Source organism: Pipra filicauda, unplaced genomic scaffold, assembly GCF_003945595.2.
Source record: "Pipra filicauda isolate LSUMZ 115617 unplaced genomic scaffold, ASM394559v2 scaffold70_size2993248_pilon, whole genome shotgun sequence".
Lineage (NCBI taxonomy): Eukaryota > Metazoa > Chordata > Aves > Passeriformes > Pipridae > Pipra > Pipra filicauda.
This window is the reverse complement of record NW_024104876.1, coordinates 1,567,137-1,591,435: the sequence shown is the minus strand read 5'-3', so window position 1 is coordinate 1,591,435 and position 24,299 is coordinate 1,567,137. Positions and strand designations below refer to the sequence as shown.

The 24,299-nt window shown below is 48.2% G+C and overlaps 1 protein-coding gene across 1 annotated transcript in view; it reads right to left on the bottom strand.

Annotated features, from left to right (window-relative positions):
• Positions 1 to 24,299, bottom strand: part of IGDCC3 (immunoglobulin superfamily DCC subclass member 3) — a 100,910-nt gene that overhangs the window by 13,668 nt on the left and 62,943 nt on the right. The window contains exons 5-7 of the mRNA XM_027714795.2: positions 22,405 to 22,542; positions 15,100 to 15,258; positions 7,574 to 7,739 (exon numbers count right to left, since the gene is read on the bottom strand). Coding sequence (XP_027570596.2) covers positions 7,574 to 7,739; positions 15,100 to 15,258; positions 22,405 to 22,542 — 463 coding nt within the window. The remainder of the gene's footprint in view (positions 1 to 7,573; positions 7,740 to 15,099; positions 15,259 to 22,404; positions 22,543 to 24,299) is intronic.

Here is a 24,299-nt window from a genome sequence, read left to right as displayed (position 1 = left end):
GCTCTGCTCAGAACTAAGCCAGGAACAACGTGATCCAGTCCTGGAGGTCTCTTCCAACCTTAATGATTCTATGAGTCTGAGACCTGCAACTATCTATCTATCAGACACGAGGCCACTTAAATAAATAAATAAATACCCAGTGTCTCTCCCTTCCAAGACATGGGGTGGGGAGTGTCACACCGTCTCCAGCTCCGAGCTGGAACCGGAAAGGCAGCCTTTGACATTGAAGATGTTTTTACCCAACCCCGAGGCAGCAGCTCAGGTTGTGATAAAATATGCTTACAATGCCCTTAAGTCACCCATATGTGCCCCACTCTGGATTAATCCCTGTTTCTGCATCCGTATTTCCAGTCCTGTCCAATTCCTTTGCACTGTGGTCTACTTCTGGCTCCACATGAATGCTTCGGAGACCACAAGGCCTCCAAGCTCCAGCATTATCTTCTTGCCTTAGGCCAAAGCTCACATGAGCTTTTTGCTGTTTTTCTGTAAGAAATGACCCAAAACTAACCAAATCCACACCCGCTGCTTGCTTCTAGGGAGAAATAAATTACTTTCTTCTCCTGCAGTGAATTCCAGGTGGACGTGGGACTTGACTGCACAGAAGTAAATCCCAAGCATTCCTGCTGATGCAAGGAGCACTTCATGGCTTTTTGGGAATCATAATCAAAGTCGCCTTTTATGTAAATGAAAAATTGAACATTGGAAGTGGAGATGATAAATAACCTGCCACTGCCTGCCTGTACGTCAGAACAAATGCTTCTTCTAATTGCAGCAAAATATTGGCCTTCCTGTATTAAAATTTATTATTGCTGTTGATTTAATATTCCTATTTCTGCCTTGCAAATTATCGAGGGCCATGGTGAGTGAGCAAATGTTTAACAGTCATCTATTTATGTCCTGTGCCTTTGTTTCCTTGGAAACATTGTAAATGGAATATCAAATGTGATGGTTTCAGCTGATATGGTGATTTTCGAGAATCAGCCCTAAGCTCCTCTCATAGCCACGGGCTCAACGTATCTGATTAAATGGAAGGAGAAAGGCAGAGCTGGGAGGGGGTGCAGGGAGGAAGGACCCGATGTGTGGCTCAGCTGTGTCAACAAGGGCTGACTCCTTCAAGGACAGATGGCAGAAGGCAGGATTACACCATCCCAGAGCTGCACTCCCAGCCCTGCACAAAGCAGATGTGTGGAAGGAGCAGCAGCACTTCCCTCTGCCCCATCAGTGCAGGGATTATTTCCATGTGGCTGCTGCGCATCTGGGCACCCAGGAGTGGCCAGGCCGGGCTGGCACACGAGTCAAGAGCAGCCCTCAGCTTCCCAGGCACAAAGCAGCCCTGGAATAAAGAGTATTTAGGCTCTGCTGCCTCCAAGTGTATTTATTTCTTTTACGTGGGGAGAAGAAAAGACGCAGAGGAGGGAAGAGGCTGGAAAGCAGTGCAAGGAACCTGATGAGAATGGTGTGATTCTGAGGCCAAAGATTTCTCTCTCCTGGGAGGATTGGGGAGTGAGCAAAGCTCTTCACACATGACACAGCTGATGTGCAGGATGCCAGTGGTCCTGGGAAGGACAGCACTTGGCCACTGGGACCCAGAGCTGAGCAGAGCCTCTGTCATGCACAGTCGAGTCAGAAGGAATAAATAAAACATTCTATGCAAAGCTGACATGGCAGGTAGCTGGAAACTTGCTTCAGGCTTCAAAAAGGTCATTTTTATTGAGATTTACTCAGCTGTGTTTGGATGAGCTGTGAAATGAGAGTCTTGGCCACCTGGAGCCCACATTACCTGGAATGATGTGCAGGCAAGGGGGCAGTAACACAGCTGGATTCTTGGCTATGCGAGTGTGGAGAAGTTGGTGAGCAGAATGCCCAGCATCTAAACATCATCTTTGTAAGAAAAAGGGTTTTTTCTCTCTGTGGGACCCTCTGACACCCACGGGCAGACCTCCAAAGGAGACTTCCTGCAAGCCCAGGCGTGACCTTGGAAACTGGCAGCTGCCCTGAGGAGGGCAGGGGCTGGCAGTGAGTTACATGAACCCCAGCGTCATCCCAGCTGATATCCGTGCATCCATTTCCACCTCAGCTACAGCCAAATTCTCCCTGCCTTCACCCACTGCATCACCTCCCAGGATGTGGAGGATGAGGTGCAGCAGGGCCAGTGCTCAGTACCAGGTTTCGCTGCTTTTTGTCTTTTTCTTTTTTTTTTTTTTTAAGGAAGCTCAAACAAAAGGAAAATATGTAGTTGCCGCGTGAGGAGGTGCAGAGTGTCTCTGTGAGTCAACCATCTGAAATATGCAGTGTCCTTTTATTTCTTCCCGTCAACGGGAAAAAAGATCTGTCACTCTGGGACATCTGCTGCGGGAAAACTTTCCCGCGAGTGCCAGACTGGCAGCGCCGTGAGCACGTCAGACGAGGCGAGATGCCAGAAGGCTTTCTGCTGGTCACCAGAGCTGCTCGGCGAGCCCAGGGCTCCATCACATCCCCGCACAATGCCCTGACAGGCATTGATGGAAGTGGGGAGAGGAGCCGCTGCAGATTCACACCCGGCTGAGCTGAAACGAGAGGCCTCCGCTGCTCCAAAGCCGTGGTATTCCCAAGCTGTCTTCCCAGCTCATAGGCAATCAGGATGACTGATCTGGCTCGGGTCAGGGGTCCAGGCCGGTGACTGGAGATTGGCTTTCCAAAGGCTCCTCTGAAAAAGTCTGTGAGCTGAAGGAAGCCTCTCCATCGATTCAGCAGCACAAAGAAGAGGGGCCCATCTGGAAGGGCATCGGCCTGCGCGCGCACAGGCACAAAGGAGGGAGTGTGGTGAAATTAATGCAGAGCGCAGGCTGTGGCCAGCAGGGACAGCGGTTTAAGTGCCAGCACCTACAGAAAGCCACCAGTGCCACATTGGGATGCCCCATCCCTGCTCTGTTTGTTATGGACTGTGTTGTGCTGTACTGCACTGGATGACCCATCCCTGGGCTGCCAGCTGGGGGGAAAGGAGCCTTTGCCCTCCGCTGTGCTGGCTCTTGGTAGCTTTGCAGAAATGCCCTGTATTCTGAAGATTCCCTCATACAGGCTGAGAATAAGATGCAAACCTTGAAGAGTGACACTCAGCAGCTCAGAGGGACACTGTATATCACCCCCGGTCCTTTAGAAGCATGTCCTTACACATCCAGAAATTAAATATCACATAGGGCATCCTAGGTGAAATTGGGTCGGGTTATGCAGGAGAAGGAACCCTTTCCAACTGGTTTATATTCAGCAGGTACTGCAGCGCCCTGGCCAGGATCACAGCCCAATTCTGCTGTTACAGACTCACCCAAGCACAGCTTCTGGAGGGATGTTGCTGGTCCCAGCCACTCACTCTGTTTTCATGAGCCAGAGAGTGCAATCTCAGACTTAACTGAAGGGAGGGAACAGAAAAGTCCTCTGCAGGACCATGGGGAAGCACAAAACACCTCAGGATCACACTGATGCCCTACTGCTTAGCGAGGCTTTGGATGCTCGTGCAGAGACTCCTTGCAAAGGCCATTTCCACATGTCTTCCAAAGTCAAACCCATAAATTATTCTTAAATAAGGAGCAGCTGGTTCACATCCCAGTCCTCCACATACTTATTTGTCATGGGAACTGAAATATGATTTGCTATATGGTACCCTTCCCCCAATCACAACAGCTTTCAAACGCACGGCATAAAGAACCTGCAGGCTGCTCTATCCTCCCTTAAGGGGTTCCAAATCCCTACAAATCCAAGAGTTTGTGGGGTGTGTGCACCACAAAGGGATGTACAAACCCATCTGCATCTCTCTGCACCCAGCTAATGTGGGTTTTACAGAAAAAAGCCACTCTGTGAAGGACAGGCTCTGGTTTCCCTGGGTTTGGTACCAAAAAGGTTGTCTGGTCCCAAGTGCTTGGAGGTTTGTGCTTGAAGGCCCCTCTCGATATCACTGCTGAGATTAAGCAGCATGACGAGTTCAAGAAGAGCAAAGTTGTCCTTAAGTTCATTTAAGAAGAAATATTTTCCCTGATGAACCTTGAACATTCACAGCCCTTGAAGTGAGACATTCCCAGAGCACAAAACCAAGTGCAGACCAGTGAGGAGGAATTTAAAAAGGAGACAGTTTACCAGCAAAGGTCACCAAGGAGAGCAAACGCCACCTGAGCCTGGATGCTAACAAAGCCTTTTTCTGGTGGAACAAATGAAGTCCCTTAATTACCATTTTGTAAATAAAATCTTCTTGAAAAATCAATATTTAGAGCCCGCCTCCTCTGAAGATGTTGGCCTTTGTTCCTTGCTATTATGGCAGCATAAACCCTATAGTGTGATATACTTCTGGGCTGAAAATTACCTCCCCAAACCTCATTGGGTCAAAGGTAGAAAAGCAATAAACCTTTCAGAGTGATGATTCAGGGACTATTTCATGCTTCCTTGTAATTTTTGAAGCAATAACATAGAAGCATGATTTTTAAACATGCCCATGGTTAGCTTGGCCAGTAACCACCCCTTCCTCCTGCAGTGATACTCCTGCTTTTGGGATGGCTGGTGATGCCAGGTGGGAATTTTGCTAGAAATGCCCATTACACCTCTCAGGCATTTGGACTGTGATCAACCCAAATCACTCCAGGAGCAATACAGGCATCTCAGATCTCCAGACAGGGATAGACCCTGGACACAGGGATGGCTCCATCAAAGTCCAAAAAGCTCCATCAGCTTCTTCATTTGAGAGCTTGGTTCAGTGCAGCATCAGCCCACAGCTATCAGCTCCATCCCCAATGTGGCAAGGCAGCCCCACTGTCAGCTCCTTCAGTCATTTTTATTCACAGCTTTTAATGGAAAACCCCACAATTCCCCACGCCTGAGCCTTCATGCATTTTTCATTAACAATTATCCGCTATCCCAGAACTGCTTTTGATTTTTTGCTAATCATCGATTGGCTATTTTGTTCCCACACAGCTGGCATTTTCAAAACATAACAACCACCTCTGGAGAGGGCACAGCAGAAGGCTGATCTTTAATGCTAATGTGCCCAGAAACCGTCAACACATCAGGTGATGGGAATTCACATCTGAGGGACCACGAGGGAGGAGGTATTTATCGGACGCAGCCTGTGAGGCTGATTTTACTGTGCTATAAGGCTGGAAATCACTTAGCAAGTGACTCTCTGGTGTTGCATCAGCAGCCACACCCAATTTCCAGTCAACCCTGTCCTGAAGCTGCTGTCCCACCCCAGCAATGATGGGCTTCTGGAGTCCCCTCACCTTGTGGGTTTGCTGTGGTTGGGTTTGGAGCTACTGCACGTGTGGGTGAGGGAGATGCCCAAGGGCCCTTCCCAACTTTGGGAAGCAACAGTCCAAGGGATCCATCAGCTGGGGGTTTGTGCAGTCATGCTGCTACACACAGGAGTAGGCCTAAAGCTGCAGAAGCAAAGCAGCATCTCAAATCCACCATCTTCTGCAGGTCTGGATCTCACTTCTGGTTGTGTTAATTTACAAAAATGAAGTTGCTCCTAAAGACACATTTTGCAATCAATTAGCACATGATATGTTTTGGGATGATTCACTCTTCCTTTTTTTTTCCTAAAGATCCCTTCAGGGGCATTCAGACCTCTATGGCAATATTAAGCAGAGTTTTAATCCAAATGAATTTTCTAGGAAACCATGTAATCTAATTAAAAAGCTCATAGTGCAGTTCAGTAGCTTCATTACTAGTAGATTCGAGATCCATCTTTACACAGACATATATTTTCCAAGTGCAATAGACTGACAAATCCAAGGCATAACCACAAACTGATTCTGCCTGGAACTAAGTGAGTTACAGCACTTTGTCATGCCCATGAGAGTGAAACAAAGGACAACTTGAAAAAGCTCAACCCCCCCCCCACCATCCGTTGATGTGTCTCCTTCAATTCATGGAGCTCCCAGACCTGCTGCACCAGCGAGGGCATTTTCCAGACTGACAGCTTTGGAAACACCAGGCATGGCCACTTGCCTGAGGCTGGGGGTTGGAGTAGACCAAGACTAGTGCGAAAGAAGACAAAAGTTCAACACTGTTGAGTACAGTGGCCTTAGGGCTCAGCTTTACAATCGTGTTACTATGGCTTGAGAAGATGCCACGTGTCAGCTGAGCCCCAGGAACGGGCTGAGCTCCCTCAGCCTGTGCCAGATGCTGTAATCTGATCATTTAGATCGCTGTGGAAAAGACTGATGCTAAACTGCATTAAATGATTCCCATAAGAAATCGGTTCCAGTGACGTTCACCAAGTCGCAGCTCACACGCACATGTAGAGCAGCTCCAGGCACAGGGACCTGGCCAGAAGACAGAACCATGACCAAAGATCCGACTTCTACTTCCCTCCAACAGTGAAAAGGAATGATTTCACAAGCAAGGCATCTGGGTACGACGCAGAGCTGGATTCAGTGTCAGTTTTGTCATGGATTTAATGACCGCTCGGGAATCTTTGGTCACTTCTGACTCTGCTTCCTCATCAATAAAAGGGGATGCACTAATTTCCCTTCTCCCATCTCCGCTCTGTACGTATCACAAGGGCAGACATGCCTCAGAAACCCATGTAATGAACTAGAAGATCACAAGCCTGCTGTGAGTGGCATCTGTATGTGCACACACAAAGCTCCCTGAAGCTCTAAAAACTCCCAGCTCAGAGAAAACCTCCACTGACAGAGATTTTATCATAACTCACACCTTATCCTTCTTCCATCCTTCACATAACAAAGCTTTAAAAACCCCTCAAACCTGAAAACAAAAAGCTGTATTATATAGAAACTTAGAAAAATAAACTCACTCTTCTCCCCGGAGGAACAAGTCATGGTGCCTGCACAGCACTTCCCAACTGTCTAAACTGACCTCCAGCGAGGTTGGGTAGCTGCTTTCATGAGACACATTTGTTAATATAGAGAGCAGCTATATGACACCACAGAGTACAAATCTCTACCAATAATTCAGGTTTACAACACAGGTGCTATTATTTTGTAGTATATTGTTCCATGCTATTTCCATAGAAACTACATCATCGACTTGTAATTTTCCCACTAAGTGCATCCCACTGTATCATTTCCTCAGTACAAACATCCTCATCCCCTCACAGGAAAATGCAGTTATTTAGTACTCAGAGAAAACACTCTTCCCTGGTGAGATAAAAGGCTGAAGTTTAGTGAAAGTCAGGTTCCGTGCAAATATTATTTCTAATGTATTTGCATTTGCACACCCAGGCAGGTCAATGTTCAGGGGTTAAACACAGTTTCTCCAGTGCAGAGTGAGTGTGGTTCCTGCCAGCTCCACGGACAACATTTAGTCCTTCCAGAAATACCCAGATGATGACCAGGACAAAAGAATAACTTTTACTAGGTTCATGTATCAACAGTCAAAATCTAATGCTGATGTCCTGGCACAAAAAAACCACAGAGCACTGAAATATAAGCCTACAAGATGCGGGTAGCAGGAGCAGTGCTTTACTGTATCAAAGCCCAAATTGAAGCCACAGATCTCCTTCTGAACTTTCCACCTTCAGATCATCTCTTTGCTATGCAGAAAGCAATCCAGCATCCCTTTGCACTGCAGTGCCAGCAGGACTTACCTGTTGTTATTCTTCAGCTTGATGTGGTCGCTGGTCTCCAGGATCTGCCCGTTCCTCAGCCAAGTGATCTGGGGAGGGGGTTCCCCCTGGGCCACACACGTGAAGATGGCAGTGGTCCCCACTGGCCTGGAAATGGACTGAGGATGCTGCACAAACTCTGCAGGGGCTGTGAGGAGGAAGGAGAAGGAGGGTGAGAAAAGTCATGATGATCCCTCTTTATCCTGCTACAAAGAGCAACCTTGCAAGTAAGCCTTGTCTGACTGGGAACATGGGATACTTGGCCAAGCCACAGCATAGGCAGCAGATAACTGGTTTGGATGGTGTGTCTGTGATCAGTGCTATTTGGTTGCCCATCCTGGCAGTCACAGCTTCATAGAAGGCATCTGAAGGCCAGCTCAGAACTGATGGAGAGCTGAGGTGAGTCCTGCAGGGTTCAGACAAAGAGCAGCAAGGTTTAAACCCCCTTACCTCTCCCCAGTCTTCCACTGAAAGCAACCCCAATGATGAAATTGGGAAGATGTGCTGTTTCATCAATGGCAGAGTGAGATCAACACCCCAACTTTGCCCAAAGGACCCGTATAGCATCAGCAAACTGCTCCAAATGGAAAGAAATGTATGGATGTGGTACAGCAACCTGTCAGGGAGTTCTCTCCCCAGTAAATATCAGATTTTCTGCAAATCTCCTGGCACCAAGAGATTGGGGAACCTTTTTTACCCCAGATCTGCAGCCTGGGACCGCTGGAGTCCTGCCAAGCCTGGCAAGAGACTCCGCCATGCCTGTAGCTGCTGCTCACCTTGTCACCAAATGTTTTCACCTTTGAAAATAACATTCTTAAACAGAAAGTGATTTCCCCCTTCCAGCAGCTCAAATTAGATTTAAAATCATTTATCAGAATAAACCAGCATATCAGCCTACAGAAAACAGGGCCTGACAGACACAGCCAATGAGGTGAGATTATTCAAGCAGTTCTGCTTCAAAGGGCAAAGTGATAAATATACTCCATGTTGCTACTGAAACCCAAAATCAGGTGGAACCAGCAGCAGCCACAATGAAGACAGATACGAGGCACAGGCCCATAATAAATTCACTGACTAACATCACATAACCGATGGTTGGTGTTAAATTTTTTTGACAAAAGCAAGATTATCCAGGGAGACCCACTCAGTGCCACTCATCGGCATTTTCCAAGCATGAGGCTGGGGGGCTCTGCCACCAGCAGAGATGTGGGGATGGGAGAAGGGAGCAAACTGGTCCAGCAAACGTGTTGAGGAGTGGCCAGGTTGCAGGCAGGATGCAAGAGCTGAGCCTTGTGGTTCGTGGCCAAAACAGCCCTCAGGGTTTGCTGTAGCAGTTCAGGGGGATAAAGCTCTTCCCCAGCTGCGTGCAGGCAAGAGAAGAGCGCTGCTGCTGCTGCAACATGGCCCAACTGCAGCAAAAGGGGTTTGTGTGTGTGAGTGAAGTCATGCATGTTGGAAGTCCTGCAAGCAGGAAGACACAGAAATTCATCACAGAGCCCGTCCCCCTCAAAGGAACCCCCCCCTTCATTTTTAATAATCATAGGGAAGTGGAGCATGGCACTTACGTTGGTGTCTGCCAACAGAGTTTATTGTCAGGCCACTGCAGCTGGCACTCTGGTCTACTAATGGACCTTATCTCAGCAATCAAATGGACACATATTTCCAGAACCTCCCACTAAACTTCCCAGGTGCCAATCAACCTCTTGTCCTTTTACTTCCCTCCTGTGTTTTAACTCCTCTAGACCTATAGTTTAAAATAAAATTCAGGACACAGGTTCAATAAAAGTTGAGAGCAAGGATAAACAGGGGGAAAATCCCTCTTCCCTGCAGTGAATGGTCCCTTTGTGGCATGCAGCGAGAACATTAGAGACTTGATTTCCCTCATCCTCCCACCCCCTGCTTTGTGCTGGCATGGTTTTGTGGGAGCAATTATTTTGCAAGTGGCTGTGCACCTCCCTGCTTTCATCTGGGCTCACGAGCTGCACCCGCAGCCCTCGCAGGTGCAAACCCACGATGCCAAGGAAGGGCACAGCCACCTTCCAGTTCCTCGATGCAGATTCATTAAAGGTCCCACTTGGCTCTCTGCCTCCGCCTCCCCCTCGCTCCATCAAATCTCAAACCCACCGTTTGTTCCAGCAGAAATAAAGTTTAAATATGGAAAGAAGCATCCGGCATAACCCTCCTGGAAGCGCCGGCTCTCCTTATCCTCCCTTATTAGCCCGTGTCAAGAGGGAGTAATTGGAGCGGTGTCGCGTGTGACTCGGGGTAACGAACGTGCAGCTGCGGCCGCTGGCTCGGCGCCAGTGGGGCTGTTCAGTGCCATGGCCCCGCAGGTTCCTCGGGTCCCTGCTCCCCTCTGCTGTCCCTCCTCTTCGCTGCCCCACTAAACACCACCAGAGCAAAACCCCAGCTCCAGTTTAACTTGCTTAAACTCTCTGGGGAGCAGGCTCCTTGGAATGGCTCCCACCTCTGCTGTGCTGAGCTGTCCCTGCTCCATGGCATCCCTCGCTGCAAGACTTGGATGCCCTTCTGCTGTTCCTGCTGCTCCTGGCTTTTCCCAGGCATTGCTCTGTCCCTTTCAGGTCTCACCCTACTCCTTTTAGTGCAGAAGGAGCAGTAGAGTGGAGCTGTAGTGGCAAAACGGCCCAGGTCGTCGAAGCAGAAACCCATGGTCTGGAAATCCACGGAGTTAAAAAGAAATGGTCTGAACGCCACGAGGGTCCTAACATGGACATTGCTCCAAGGAGATGCTCCTCTGGTACCCTGGACCTGGTGTCCATACCAGTGTCCTCAGGCAGAGTGCCCTCAGGCAGCTGCTGGTGCATGTCTTGGGGCAAATGGCTCCTTTCCTGGACAGAAGAATGTCTGCTCTCCTCTTCCCGAGTCCTCTCCCTACCCTTCCAAACAATTTCAACAGGAACCAAGAATTTGCCATCTCTGTCCCTGGATTAGTGGAAAGGGAGCAGAAGCCAAGCTCTGCCTGCTGCCAGCCCTGCCTGGAGCCAAGCCCTGCCTGCTGCCAGGCCCCCAGCCCTCGTCATTCATAATTAATAGAGCATCTTGTCAGGGCTCATCCCACCCTGCATGGACATGCAGTGGCCTGAACCCCTCTCCCTCTTCCACACTAAATGCCAAAAGGCCATTGCAGGCAGCCAGAGGAAGCGTTTCTCAGCCCTCCACCAAGATCTTAACAAAGGTACTAATGGAGATCACTGTTAAGAGCAGAGGATTCACACCTGGCAAGGAGGAGTGGGCAGGATCCAGCCCTGGCTTGTGAAGTATGAAGAAACCAGAGCATTGATTATTCAAGACTTAATGGGAGGGAGGGGATCATGCAGTTGTAATGAATATTTAAAGGCGTGACATTGGTATCCAAAAGCAATAACGCTTCAAACCATCCCCAGAATCATTAACGAAGTGATTCAATAGCTTTTACTGTGCTCAGCAAACTGTGATAGCAATGGAGATGCACTGTCACAGCAGCTCGTAACGGGAGACCCAGATGGGCTCCATCTCTCTGGGGACATCTCATGTCAGCAGGGACACCAGTGTGTCCCCCAAGACACCAGGGAGCTCCACTCTCCTTGCCATGAGGTTGCTGCTTATTGCAGCACCTGATGGCTCAGAGAAGGTCCCAAGGATCAGGGAGCACTGACAGGTCACTCAGAAGAGCCTAAGGATTAGAGAGCACGGAGACAACGCTCCAGTGCCAAATGGATCCATACTGCACCTGAGTATGAAGGGTCAATAATTCTCAAGTAGCCTGTGGCAGGGGGGGAGGGAGGGAGGCTGAGGTAAGGAGAAGGAAGAATAACATGGAAACAACAAAACCTCATAAATTAGGCTAGTGGCATCTACAATAAGGGCATCAAGCAGAAGGCAGGTCAACAGGGAAGTCAGTCAAGCATAGCAACCAATGACAGGAGATTTAAGACAACTGCTGCTCACTTGGCTTCTCTCTATTGACTACAGAGGATGCCCAGATGCTTATGTGAGTGATGTAAGTAGCAGTGATGGGACTGCAAGGGCCAAAAATGGAACCTCTGCTCATGTTCCCTGGAAAATAGGCAGAGACCACTCATGAAGGCTGTTGTGGAGGCTGTCCTTCAGCCCTCATGACATTCTTGTCCCAGCAAGGTGCAGGCTGGAGCTCCACAGCAGTGGGATATGTTCCCACATCACCTACTGGTGTAGTCCTGGGAGAGTGCTCCAGAGGGCTCAGACACCCCAGCTTACTCAATCATCCTGATGGACAAGATTTGAGCACCCACCTGTCCCTAGATGGTGGCTCTTTTTGAGAAGGAAAATGTGGACAGGAAGAGAACTGAGGGAACTGTCCATGGGGGACACTGACTCAAGCAGCACATACTGAAACTAGTTTGCAGCACGAACTTAGGGCTAAACTCAAAGGACAAACCAAGTACAGAGCCAAGCCTAAGCCACAGCAACTGCAATACATCTGCTTCTGGATTCCACCCCGCAGCCACAGCTCGTGATGCCAGCGAGCAAGAACGATGGAAGAAACATCAGGAAGCGCAGCGGTGGCCGGATCTGCTGGACCAAGGAGAGCTACCCGGTCCTGCTAGCAGAAAGCAAGGCAAACAAGGCAGTCATTGTCAGCAGAGCCTTCAAACCCATGTCCTTAAGATGGGCCCTCATTTATGAGATGGGATCTCATTTTTCTGCATAGCTTTCAGGAGGAAATGAAGCGTGGAGTGGAGAACACTGGTGACCATCTGGCCATTCACAGCCCATCAGTTTGTTATGACACCAAACACATAATAAAGCACAAAAGATTGCACAGGAGGTAGAGGGAAAGCGCTTTGATATATTTTTTTCCCTTCCCACCGAAGCCTGCTCTTCCCTCGCCCCACATGCACACACACCCTCCGCTTCAGCCGGCGCCGCATTCGGCCCTTCCACAACTCCCCCCGTGAGACTTTCACTGGCAGCTCGGCACAAAGCAATATTCAAATGGCTGCGCCGGGATCTGAAGGGAAAATGGAAACTTTCTTGTGTGAGAACCTTACAAAAGAGATCAAAGGAGCCTAAATGGCCAGGGGAGGGCGGGGAGGGAGGGAGCGGGGGATTGACGCCTTCTCTCTGGAGGGAGGAGGAATTCCCAGGAAGATAATAAGATGGTGTTAGATGATCTGAAGGAAAGCCTGCATTGGGAAAGGACATTACTGCAGAAGGAAGAGCAGAGCCCTGTGCTGGGACACCTCTGCTCATGCAGCTGCTGTGATGGGACAAGGACCACTGCTGGCAGCAGGAGGGAGGACGTGGTCTCAGCCCCAGCTTCTCGCCTTACAACAGGAAACATCGCCCTTTCTCCCCGCGTTTCCCACCTATAAAACGTGCCTCCTTCAAAAGGCGCGGGGCAAGTTAATTTGTGCCTCCGGGCACTTCAAGGGCCCCTGAATAAAGGCAGCAAGTACCTGGCCTGGCGTGCTTTGAGGACGCTGTATTGTCCTAGCCCTGTGCTAACTTCCTCTCCAACCAGGCTTTTGATAGCCCGGCTCTTTGCTTTTCTTCTCTTTACGGATGTAATTTGCATCGCTGACATCTTGACAAAGATAAAACCCACAGTCTCCCATGTCAGTCATTATCGCTGTTTTCTTCCCAGACAAACCTGAACAGCAATCATTTGTACCTCTCAGCTGGAAAATTCAGGCAAAATGAGATGCACAGGAAGGAAAAGCTGCTTCCAGAGGGAGGGTGAGCAAACCTGGGATGAGCTCAGCTGCCTGGCCAGGGTCTGCTATTACCCTGCCTGAGCAACAACAGTCCCCCAAAAAACATGAAGCATTTTAAGGATGGGCAACACAGGTTGGGGTCCTGGACACTGCAGCTCATGTCTAAGGGCTACACCAAGGACACACTGGCCACACTCCTCCACACCACTGCCAACTTCTCTGTTGATGCTGAATGCAAGAGCATCCCTCCCCCACAGCAAGGCTGGGCTCCAACAGCCTGTGATCAACATTTTAGGGACAAATTCTCATCTTGGTTCCCTGGACAAAAATACACAGTAATTCTACCCCAGCTGAACTCCAGCACCAGGAAGTGATGTTCAACTCTCCAAAAAGCTACTGATGTGTAGCAATGAGAAGCTGTGCTACATTTCACCCTCTTATTCAGTTGCTAACAGGAGCAGCAAACAGTATTCAATAGCTGTATTTTTAAAATTTCATAGATTTTCCAAGTACCTTCTTTTGGCTCTGCCTCCCTTCCTCCTGGACATCAGCTTGACATTTGGGCTTAGGAAGCCTCTGCTACACGTCCCATGTGCAGAGCTGTCCTGTAGCAGCTCTAAAGGGTTTTATCTACAGCAAGCTTGCTCTTCATGCCTGGGTTGGTGTTTATTAATAAGAAGACTCATAGTCGTGCCAGCTGGGAGGCCCTCTGGTTGCGCTGCTCACCCAGAAATCCAGAGTTTTCACCTCCTCTCATGTCTGATCAGCACCTGGGGCTCAGGGGGCAGGAGCAACCCTGTAAAGCACCCTTTCTACATTGCTCCTCCCTGGCTGGCTGGATCACCACCAGCTCCTGGGATCTGTCAGGTGAGCATCAGGGCTGGAGCAGGGCACTTTGCCCATCACCAGCATGAAAGGTTCAATTAGCAGCTCCAGCAGGAGGTGTGTAATTTTAGATTCAGGATATCATCAGTCAATAGTTAATGAGTGAACTGATGAGAGCACGAGATGCTTTAAGTGGACGAGCTTGAAGAGGAGGTGAGTGCCTGTAATCAGGGGCGGATTGCTGCCATTCAGAGCACGCTGCCAGCTGGGTTTGCCTTCTCAAATACTTGCCTGGCTCCCCTCACCATGGAGACTGGTTGCACGGAGCATGTGGAGGGGATTTGTGTGGTTTCTTCAGTGCTGATCTCTACTCTGGGCTGAACTGTCCTTTAGCATGTCAGGACAGTTGCTGCAGGTAGAGGAGAAACCTGCAATCCATGGGCATGGCCCCAAAGGGTGCTTCACTCAGGTCACAGCAACAGGCTCAGACACAGTATCTACTGCTGAAGAAAACAGTCCTGCAGACTTTTTGGAAATGGTTTTAGACTTAATGGTGCCATTTCAGTTGGAGAGCAATACTCCATGAGTGGTACCCACTGCTGGATATCTCTGCAGGAGTGGTATCTGTCACTCAGAGGTGTCCAATATGAGAACAGTGACCATGTCCTTGTATCACTAAGGACCATGAGACAAATTTGGTTGATTAATTCAGCCTGGGCTTCCTGCTGAGATGTAAAAGTATATTAACAACAAAAAACTGAAGTCTGCTAAGCCAAATAAATGCCTGTGATGGGGTGGGACACCACTGCAACTCTTACAGCTGAGGCCACAGTAGAATGATACCTGGTTGCTACTCACCTGTGTGGGACACAGACACACCCACCCACTTGGGAAACCACGTGTCTGGTACCATCAGAGGAGTGCAGTCACCAGCTGTCCAACCCACCCCGTGACAGTGCCCAGGGGCCGTGTGGAGGGTTTGCTCACCTTGTACCACGAGGCTGCCCTGGGCCGTCCTGCGCACGCGGGTGCCGGGTTTGTTGGCGGCGCACACGTAGATTCCAGAGTGCTGCACGGTGAGGTCTGAGATCATGAGGTTTCCTGTCCCCAGCACCTGGATCCCCTCCACACCAATTGGGCGACCATCTGAAAGGAGGGGAGAAGGACAACAATCACATGCTGGACCTTTGTGTGAGGTTCCCCAGGACAGAGCCCTCAGTGAGGTCCAGTCCAGGCACTTACGGAGTGGTGCCATGTTCTGTTACTGGGATTTACCAAGTAAGGTCAGTGGGATTCAGCTGATGCTCTTTGCAGGACACAGTTCAATAAGGAGGCTAAACCAAGGTAAATCATCTCAGCTTCTGCAAGCCATTGCCTGGGTTCTTATATTAGACTGACAAGGATCCAACCAGCTCAACAGCCTGTTTCCAATGGAAAGGCTCCGAGAAGAAGAAGTCCAGTGAACCTGCAGCAGTGCTTCCCTGATGCACTCTCCCAGTCATCAGCAATTTATGACCTGGGGACTTCCTGACCAGAAGTGACACTTTTTTGCCTGCTAACCCTTGACGGATTTTTTATGGCCTTGAAAAATACATGAAGACTGGATTTTCAACTCTTTAGCTCTTGAGCATACAGCAGCTCAGGGCCAAGGAGCCAGACTCTGAGCTGGTGGTTACATCTCCTCAGATGCTTTGGCTTGGAAGGGAAATTGGAAAGGGCTGCCTCCATCCTGAATGATGGATCTGAGGCATGTGACATAGTTCAGTATCATGGAATTCACTTTTTTTTCCAACAAAGCTTGTTTTCTCTGGAAAATTCCCAGCCAGCTCTAATTACAACGTGTTTCATTAGTATCAGGCTATTGCTTTTTATTGTTTCATTGATTTGTGTTTTAAGGCACTGTCTGACAAAGGCAGCTCTAAATCAGGCCTAGCACGTGTCAGGGTGTCTGAGCAGAGGGCAAGGGGAGGAATTTTACTGGAGGAGCAGCTTAAGGGAGCACACTTTCATCAGATGGGAAATGGGAATTCAGTTCTTCTCTCAAGTTTGCTCATGGAGAACCTACAGAAATGGGAGAAGCAAGAACCAGCCCGGGTGATGTCCCCACCTGACCATCCCAAGAGCCCTCCACACTTGTGTGCTCTGCTACAGCAGAAAAATCTGTGTCTTGTGCTTCAAAGTTGTGGTTAGTAGAAGGAAAAATTCATCTGAAAAATTCCTCCTGGAAGCTCTGTTGGAATGTGCCATAATCTTGCCATGAGCTTCATGCTCCAACACAGACGGCATGCAGGGCTAGTTAAAAGTTATCCTGCAATCACGTTTTAGATGTAATATCATGCTTTGCATAATAAAGAGTATTATGAGGATTTGGGCCATTCATAACCAACAGGTTCTGGAACAGATTGGGAAAAGATGAAGGCAAAGCAGTGCTCAAGGAGAGGGACAAACCAACCATCAACCAAGAAATGCCACTTTGCAACCTGCTGCCCAGCCAGTGCTTGGGTCCTCATGGAAAGGCAGGTGATGGGACAGAGAGTCAGGTCCCTACAGCATCAGTGAGGGCAGCAAGGTCATCACCTCGCAAGCCTCGGCCAGTGGGTGCTCCTCTCTCCACAGGCCCTGCCAGGACCCTGCTCCAGTGTGGGCTTCCCAGGGGGTCATAGACTCCTTTGGGCATCCACCTGCTCCAGTCTGGGGTCCTCCATGGGCTGCAGGTGGATCTCTGCTCCCCTGTGGAACTCCATGGGCTGCAGGGGCACAGCTGCCTTACCATGGGCTGCACAGGAATCTGTTCCAGAGCCAGGAGCACCTCCTGCCCCTCCTTCCTCACTGACCTTGGGGTCTGCAGGGCTGTTCCTCTCATATATTCTCACTCCTCTCTCCAGCTGCAAATGCACAGTTTTTGGGTTTTTTCCCCTTCTTAAATCTGTTCTCCCAGAGGCACTACCCCTGTCACTGGTAGCTTGGCCAGTGGCAGATCCATCTGGGAGCCAGTCCATTAGCTCCACTGGATACGGGGGAAGCTTCCAGCACCTTCTCATAGAAGCCACCCTTCTAACCTTCACACTACCAAAACCTTGCCATGCAAACCCAATACAACCACAAAAGCAAGGGATCTCATTTTGGAATTACAGCAATATCACATTAGGAAACATCAGCAAAGCATGGACAGAGAGCTACAAAGCAGTTCCCAAACCTATCTCATGCCACGCTCTTTACATATTGTTTTTCAGGAAATTTTGAAACTTAAAGGTTTCTTTGCTTCATTAGGAAGGCAATGCCAGACCCCTTCATTATTTGCATTGCAAAGAAAAAAACCCGGGTCTTTTAGAGAGAGAAAAACAATGCCATTAAATGATTACATGATCACATAGCTGGCCAAGCCACTGCTGCAGTAAATGGCTCAGTCATTAATAGGACAGTAAAACATGACCTGTCCCACATTTAATGAGCAGTAACAAGGAACCATTCCTTCCAACCAGCACTTGAACTGAAGTGTAGAGAGGTCTGAATTAAATTCAAATTGAACTTGATTTCATCTTTTAAATTAGACCTTTTGGAAGTCTGTATTTACAATAGGCATAAAAATCAAATCTCTCTCTTGAGGGAGGGATGACACCAGTGAAAGATGCAAAGTGGCCGTACCTGGATCCTTCATCACATCATTGCCTTGACAAATACCACAGAAATGTGACTTGAATGTCAGTAGTTTTACTGTATTATTTATAATGTGCTCCATAAATTAAGCATGCAAAGACCCAGCCTGCAGCAGGTACTCCCCACAGTCCAAATACCAGCATCAGTATGTCCTCAGTTCTCTCTCTAGCTCCAGCTATTAACTAGAGGTGTGGTGGTCTGAAGAAACATCTCCTGTAAACCAAGAATCTTTCATTTCCCTGGAGGACAAAGCTCTCCAAGCTCAGAAACCTCAGGGATCTGCCATTTGGGTCAGAGAGTGTGACCACCTCTAACAGCCAGCAAAGATCACTGCCAGATCATCCCAGACACCTCTCACTCAACTCCTCCCTTCCAAAGAGCACTGAAAAGGGCTTGTGCAGAAATACTTCTACTTTCCCAGCCTACTCCATTCTTCTCACTCTGCTGTGCCTCACTCAGCCTGAGCTGTCCTGCAGTCAGTTAGAAGGTCTTCAGCTAATATCTAGTCCAACTTAGCAACAGTGACAACACATATAAATAATACAGAGTGTTTACCCAAGAAATTCCTTGCATCCTGAAAGCTCAGCACTTTGCAGAACTGCTGTGCTGAGGGACTTAATCTCACACCTGCTTTGCAAAGGTTGTTATTTATTTTAACCCTGTTTTCTTTCCACAGAGACCTGAAGAGTGGCTTGGATCAACCAATCCCAACCCTGTGAATCCCAGCATCACTTGCCATCACCAAGTCATGTCTCCATGGAGGAGAGCTGAAAGACTGCAAAAGCTAATACTCGCTCAGTTCCCAAAGCTCTCGGGACCCATGAAGGCTTGAAACCACTGCTCATTTAATGTGACCTTCTACTTCTTTTTATGAAGTCAAAAGCAGAAAATTTGAGGGCTGAAAACAAGCCAGTCTGTGGAAATGTCACACAGATTCTCTCTGTCGATGCTCAGTTGATGAGGACAGAAGGGGGAGGTTCAGCTGTTGGGAAGAGCAGACAGACCCCAATAAAGGAGACCATTCTCCAAATGGGAGATGCTCACAAAAGATGTTCCGACTACAGCCTAGTAGAGACTTCACAGAATCATAAAATGGTTTGGGTTGGAAGGGACCTTAATGACCATCCAGTTCCAACCTCTCTGCCATGGGCAGGGACACCTTCCACTATCCCAGGTTGCTCCGAGCCCTATCCAGCCTGGCCTTGAACGCTTCCAGGGATCCAGGGGCAGCCACAGCTTCTCTGGGCAACCTGCGCCAGGCCCTCCCCACCCTCACAGGGAAGAATTTCTTCCTGATATCCAAAATAAATCTACTCTCTTTCAGCTTAAAGCCATTCTCCCTTGTCCTATCACCACACACCCTTGCAAAATCCCCCTCTCCAGGCCTTCCTTTAGGTACTTCCATGTTCCCTGGTGGGATGGAGTCTGGATGAAAGACGTCTGCGGTTTGGGAGCCGCATTATTTATTTTTCCAAGGTGTATGTGATGCTTTCTGGAGCCCATTCTCCGCCTGCTAGCCGGGTGATTGGCACACCGGCACCAATTACGGAGCCCCCTTAAAACGTGCCAGGCGATATGAATATGCAACAACACCAACGCCTTTCTTTGATAAGTAGCAAGTAGAAAGAAAGTAACAACTTTCTAATGTTGATCATTTAGGTCTTTTGTGAATTCTTTGTATTGTGTCATAGTAGCCTTCCACTTTTTAGACACATGGGTCTCCTGCTCGGGCGGACACTGGGCACTGTGGATTAGCATATTTAGAGTACATTGCAACAGTTGACTATTCAGTGTGTGAAGTGGTGAAATTTACTCTATTATTTCTAAACACTTACGGGAACGGTGCTCCTGTCAACCAGTCAGCCATCTATTGCAAGCTTCTGTGTCCAATAAGTTACCAATTAATTGGCTCCTACAATTGTTGTATAGTTTACTTCTTGAATGGCTCCCTCTTTAGTAATTTCCTTCCCATTGTGCGGCCCTTTCTGACAACTTCTGTATAACGCTATCAGATAATCACTGTCCTTTCTTTCTCGCCTCACTTTTCTATATCTCTCTAAATAGTTTATTATTCTGCCTTGGTACCTTTTATGGAGGCCAGCTCAGTGGCCTGTCAGTTAAAGGGTAAGGATACATTAAAATCGTCGTTCATTCAAAAGGCTTTGCAGTAAGTGCCCAGGATATTCATTTGTGCACACATACAGGTCCAAGCCTGAAGTGCTTAGCTCTGAAAGGAAAAGCCCTATCTTCCCTGAACAAACCCTTAATGATTTTACATCTTTCTCAGAGCCTGCTCTCTAACGAATGTTGACATTTCATGCACGGCAAGACACAGGAATTCTGTTTGTGGTCAGGGGGCTACAACATATTCCCAAGGAAATTAAATTCAAAATTGATTGTGTGACACTCAAAAACTGGCCCAGAATTTGAATAATTCCCTTCAAGCAAAATATAGCTGCCTTTCCCACTGAAAACCAGCCAGGTTTTAGCAAAGCCAAAGCAAAAAGTGCAAATGGTGTTTATGGCTTGCTTTCCCCTGTACCAGAAAGCTGTGAAAGCAAAATTGTTCTTTTGCTCCTTTTTGACAGAAATGCCACAATGTCAAAACTGTGAGCAAAGGAGATCAGAGAGAGACTCCAAAACAGCAGCATGCCCTGTGCAAAGCCCAACACAATGGCAATGCCACAGCTCTTCTTTACTTTGACCAGGCAAGAAAGGTGTTCACATAGAATTGACTTTTTTGGTTTAAATTAAGTCAGGTCTACTGCTAAATCAGCTGCATCTCTCTAAGACTTCGTGGCCATGGATTTTTTTAATCCTGGGAACGGATTAAAAGTGGGTTTTTTCCTAAGCTGAGTAAATTCCTGCCTTGGCAGGGGGCTTGGACTAGGTGATCTCCAGAGATCTCTTCCAACCCTAACGATTCTGTGCAATTAACTGGTTATCTAGAGCTAAACCGGCTCTGTAGGAGGAACTTCAGGAAGACCTCCCCATGGGAGGAAGCCAGAGATGACAGATACTCTTAGGATCTCCCTGTCCAGAATAAACCCCTCTCCGTCCTCCTGATCACGCAGACACAGAGACATGAAAGTGCTTCCGAAATGGCTACGAAGAGATGACAAACCCACCGAGCCATCAGAGAGCCTGTTCATGTGCCACATCACTGTCGAGATCTGTGTCATATTAACAAGACCTCGTGATGCTTTGGACAGGAACCATTCCTGCTGAAGGGGAGGGAAAATAACAGGATCTGTTTCCCATTCAGTAGCTCTCATTCTGCCCCAGTGCTGCGTGGAGTGGGTATTTCTTTTTGGTGGAAGGCAAGGCTGAGCTCAGACCATCCAGACAAACACTGCATGGTGCTATTACATCTTCATTATTGCACTGCTCTATGGAGACAAGTGTTTTGAAGAAGGTAATAAGCACTTATAATTAAGGCAATTATAAAGTAGTTTATTATAGTTGAGCGCTAACGTAGAGCTGCCTTGTGTCCAAGAGAACCAAACCAGTGATACAGTGTGTCTGGGGAATCTTTAAAACAGCATCAATCTGATACTTATGGCTCCAGAGGCAAAAAAAGCAGCTAGTGGCAGAGACAGGCTGATTTACATGCCATCAGAGGATGCAAGCAGGAGGGCAAACACAGAAAAATCATGCAATTGATTCTGGATACATGTCCTCATTCCCTGTCAGACAAGTCTGGAGTGGGAAGTCACCCTGCCCATGAGCTGGACCCTGGCCCTTGGAGAGCCACAGAGGTGAAGTCCCACATCCAGCACAGCAGCACAAGACAGAATTACCCTGTTCGTGCTTCACAGCCACCTTGGGGAACAAGGGGAAATGAGCATCCCAAAAACAACATCACTTGTGGACCACAAGGGCTTGGGAAACACTAAGTGAACCCAACCCAATACCGCGCGCACAGGCAGAGTTACAAGCTCTGGAAGATAAAGCAAAATCCATCAGCTCTTTGCTCAGCACAGGTTTCTGTAGGGCAATGGAAGTGCTGCTCTGAGCAAAATAGTTTCCAAGCTATTATCACAAAGTTAGAACCTAAAACAACCCTTGGAGAAACACAGCCCTTTGCTCTTCATTGTTTGCATGATGCCACCTGACGCTATCTCTGGTTTCCACGCTGATTTAAAAACATATCACGGACCCCAGCAGCAAGCATTTGTTTTTTTCAGAGCTTCAGACGCACTACTTTAAACACTCTCTTTCCCTCAAAATGGTTTTAAAACTCCCTGAACAGGTAGCAAGTTTCTTTCAAGTCTCTTTTTACGTGAAATATGTGTTTGTGTATGATTTTGCTTCTCTAGGCCAACAGTGGTGATGTTTTTGATGCAGCAGCAGAAGATGCTGTCACTCGAGAAAAGATAAAATTATCACCTTTCAAGAAACATTTACAGGTTTAACCAACCCACTTCTCTAACAGCTGAAAACAGGATCTTGGCAGAGAGAAAATCCAGTGTAGACATGAGGATAAAAAGCACTTCAAGCCTACAATTAGCTTTAGCGGGAAGGGAGAGGGTGAATCGCTTGTTGTATAAAATAGTCAGTGGCATCTACCTATTTCCCACATGATGGCTATGGGGAGGAGGAGCAGGAGGAAATCCCAGTGACCCCAGGGCTTACCAAGGCGGCTCCAGGAGACGATGGGCCGGGGGTTGCCCGTGGCGATGCACTCCAGCACCGCCGTCTGGTGCACTGTCAGCGTGAGGTTCTCCGGCCCCACGAGAATCATGGGGTCCTTGTAAACGGTGGAGTGGGAGCCTGCAAGGACAGAAGCATTGTTAAAAGGCATCTGATTATCTCTTGTTTAAAGGAAACATCGAGGACTTCACGCATCCTTTAAGTACATCTCTTCTAAGCACACATCCTCTTCCATCAGGAAGTGCAGTGAAAGGACAAGGAGTAATGAGATCAAACTGAAAGAGGGGAAATTTAGGTTAGATATACATAAGAAATTCTTTGCTGTGAAGGTGGTGAGGCACTGGCACAAGTTGCCCAGAGAAGCTGTGGCTGCCCCACCCCTGGATGCATCCAAGGCCAGGTTGGATGGGGGTTGGAGCAACCGGGGATAGTGGAAGGTGTCCCTGCCCATGACAGGGGGCTGGAACAAGATTATCTTTAAGGTCCTTTCCATCCCAAACCACTCTAGGACTGTAAATGATGTGGCTGATGTAATCCTCAATAAATTTGAGATGCACCTGAAACAAAAGGAGCACGATGTTTGCATGACAGTCTGAACATGTTTTAAGTGTACACTGATATTCCTGGGGAAACCCCTGAGCCAACTGACGAGCCACAAACAGCCCTGTTAACACAGGGATATCAGCAGAGTAAAGAAGGGACTGCACTGTGAACTGCAGAGAGCAGATGTGCAGGAAAACCATGGTATATAGGGAGGACACAAGATACAGGACAGCAGGAATGCAAATAAATGAAGGAATTGCTTTATCTTTCAGCATCTCAAGCCATAAAGTAATCCATGCAGTCCACAATGCCTAAATCTGTCTCTGTGAGCAGCCTCTCTTGCTGAGAGGCTGTCATTTGCTCCAAAAGCCCTGTCCTGGGACACAGAGTGATGGAGGTGCCAGTCCCTGACTCCTGCTGAGGATCTTTTTGAGAGGTGATGCTCCTCTGATGACTGCAGCCCATGGGGCTGTAATTTCCCTGCCATTTTACTGCAGGGAGAGGATCCATCCCATTCCTCTAATTGTGACACATTCACTGCTCACAACACAATGACTAATCATTTATTTGCACTACAGTAGCACCAAGTGGCAGCAACCAAGAATGAAACCCATCACACAAGATGATGCACAGATTTATAATAAAATAAAATCCAGGCACAGGATTTTTCACTAGACAGGACAAGAGAATGGGACAAAACCACCATCCTGTGTCAGGAATACCACAGCTGAACCCAAATCTTCTGAGTCCTTAAAAAGTGCCTTATCCCTGGGCCAAATGTCCCTGCAGCCTTTACTCCCATTTGTTGGGAGCACGAGAGCAGGAAAACCAACGGATATTCTCAGTTCTCCATCAGCAAACAGGAACACTGAAAACCTCTGCATTAGTCTTTCTCCCCATCTCCGATGAGAGCTGGGTTACACTCCAGAAATGCTGAGGTCAAGCAGTGTTTAAGGAATTCCATCAATCTGACAGCTGCTGCTGGCAAGAAAGCTCTGTACACCTGTGGAGAGAAATACTTGTGCTGGTCGTGTGCCCCCGAGCAGGAGAGGGGCACAGGGAGGGCTGGGGAGCACAGCCCCTGACTGGGCTCTGCCGTAGGGATCATCCCACACTGACTCCTCTCCGTGGACTTTCCAATGTCCAGAAAGCTTGTTAAAGAGAAGTGATCCACCAAAAAATATCTGCAGGGGCTTTTCTCCAAGAAAAACATTCTTTTCTTCCTGCACTTCCGAGTGTTATCATTTCTCAGCAGCTCAGGGTGTAGCAGGGGGATTTCACAGTGGTCCAAGGGCAAACATGGATCAGAGCACCTCGTCTGTTAATTGTTCCTA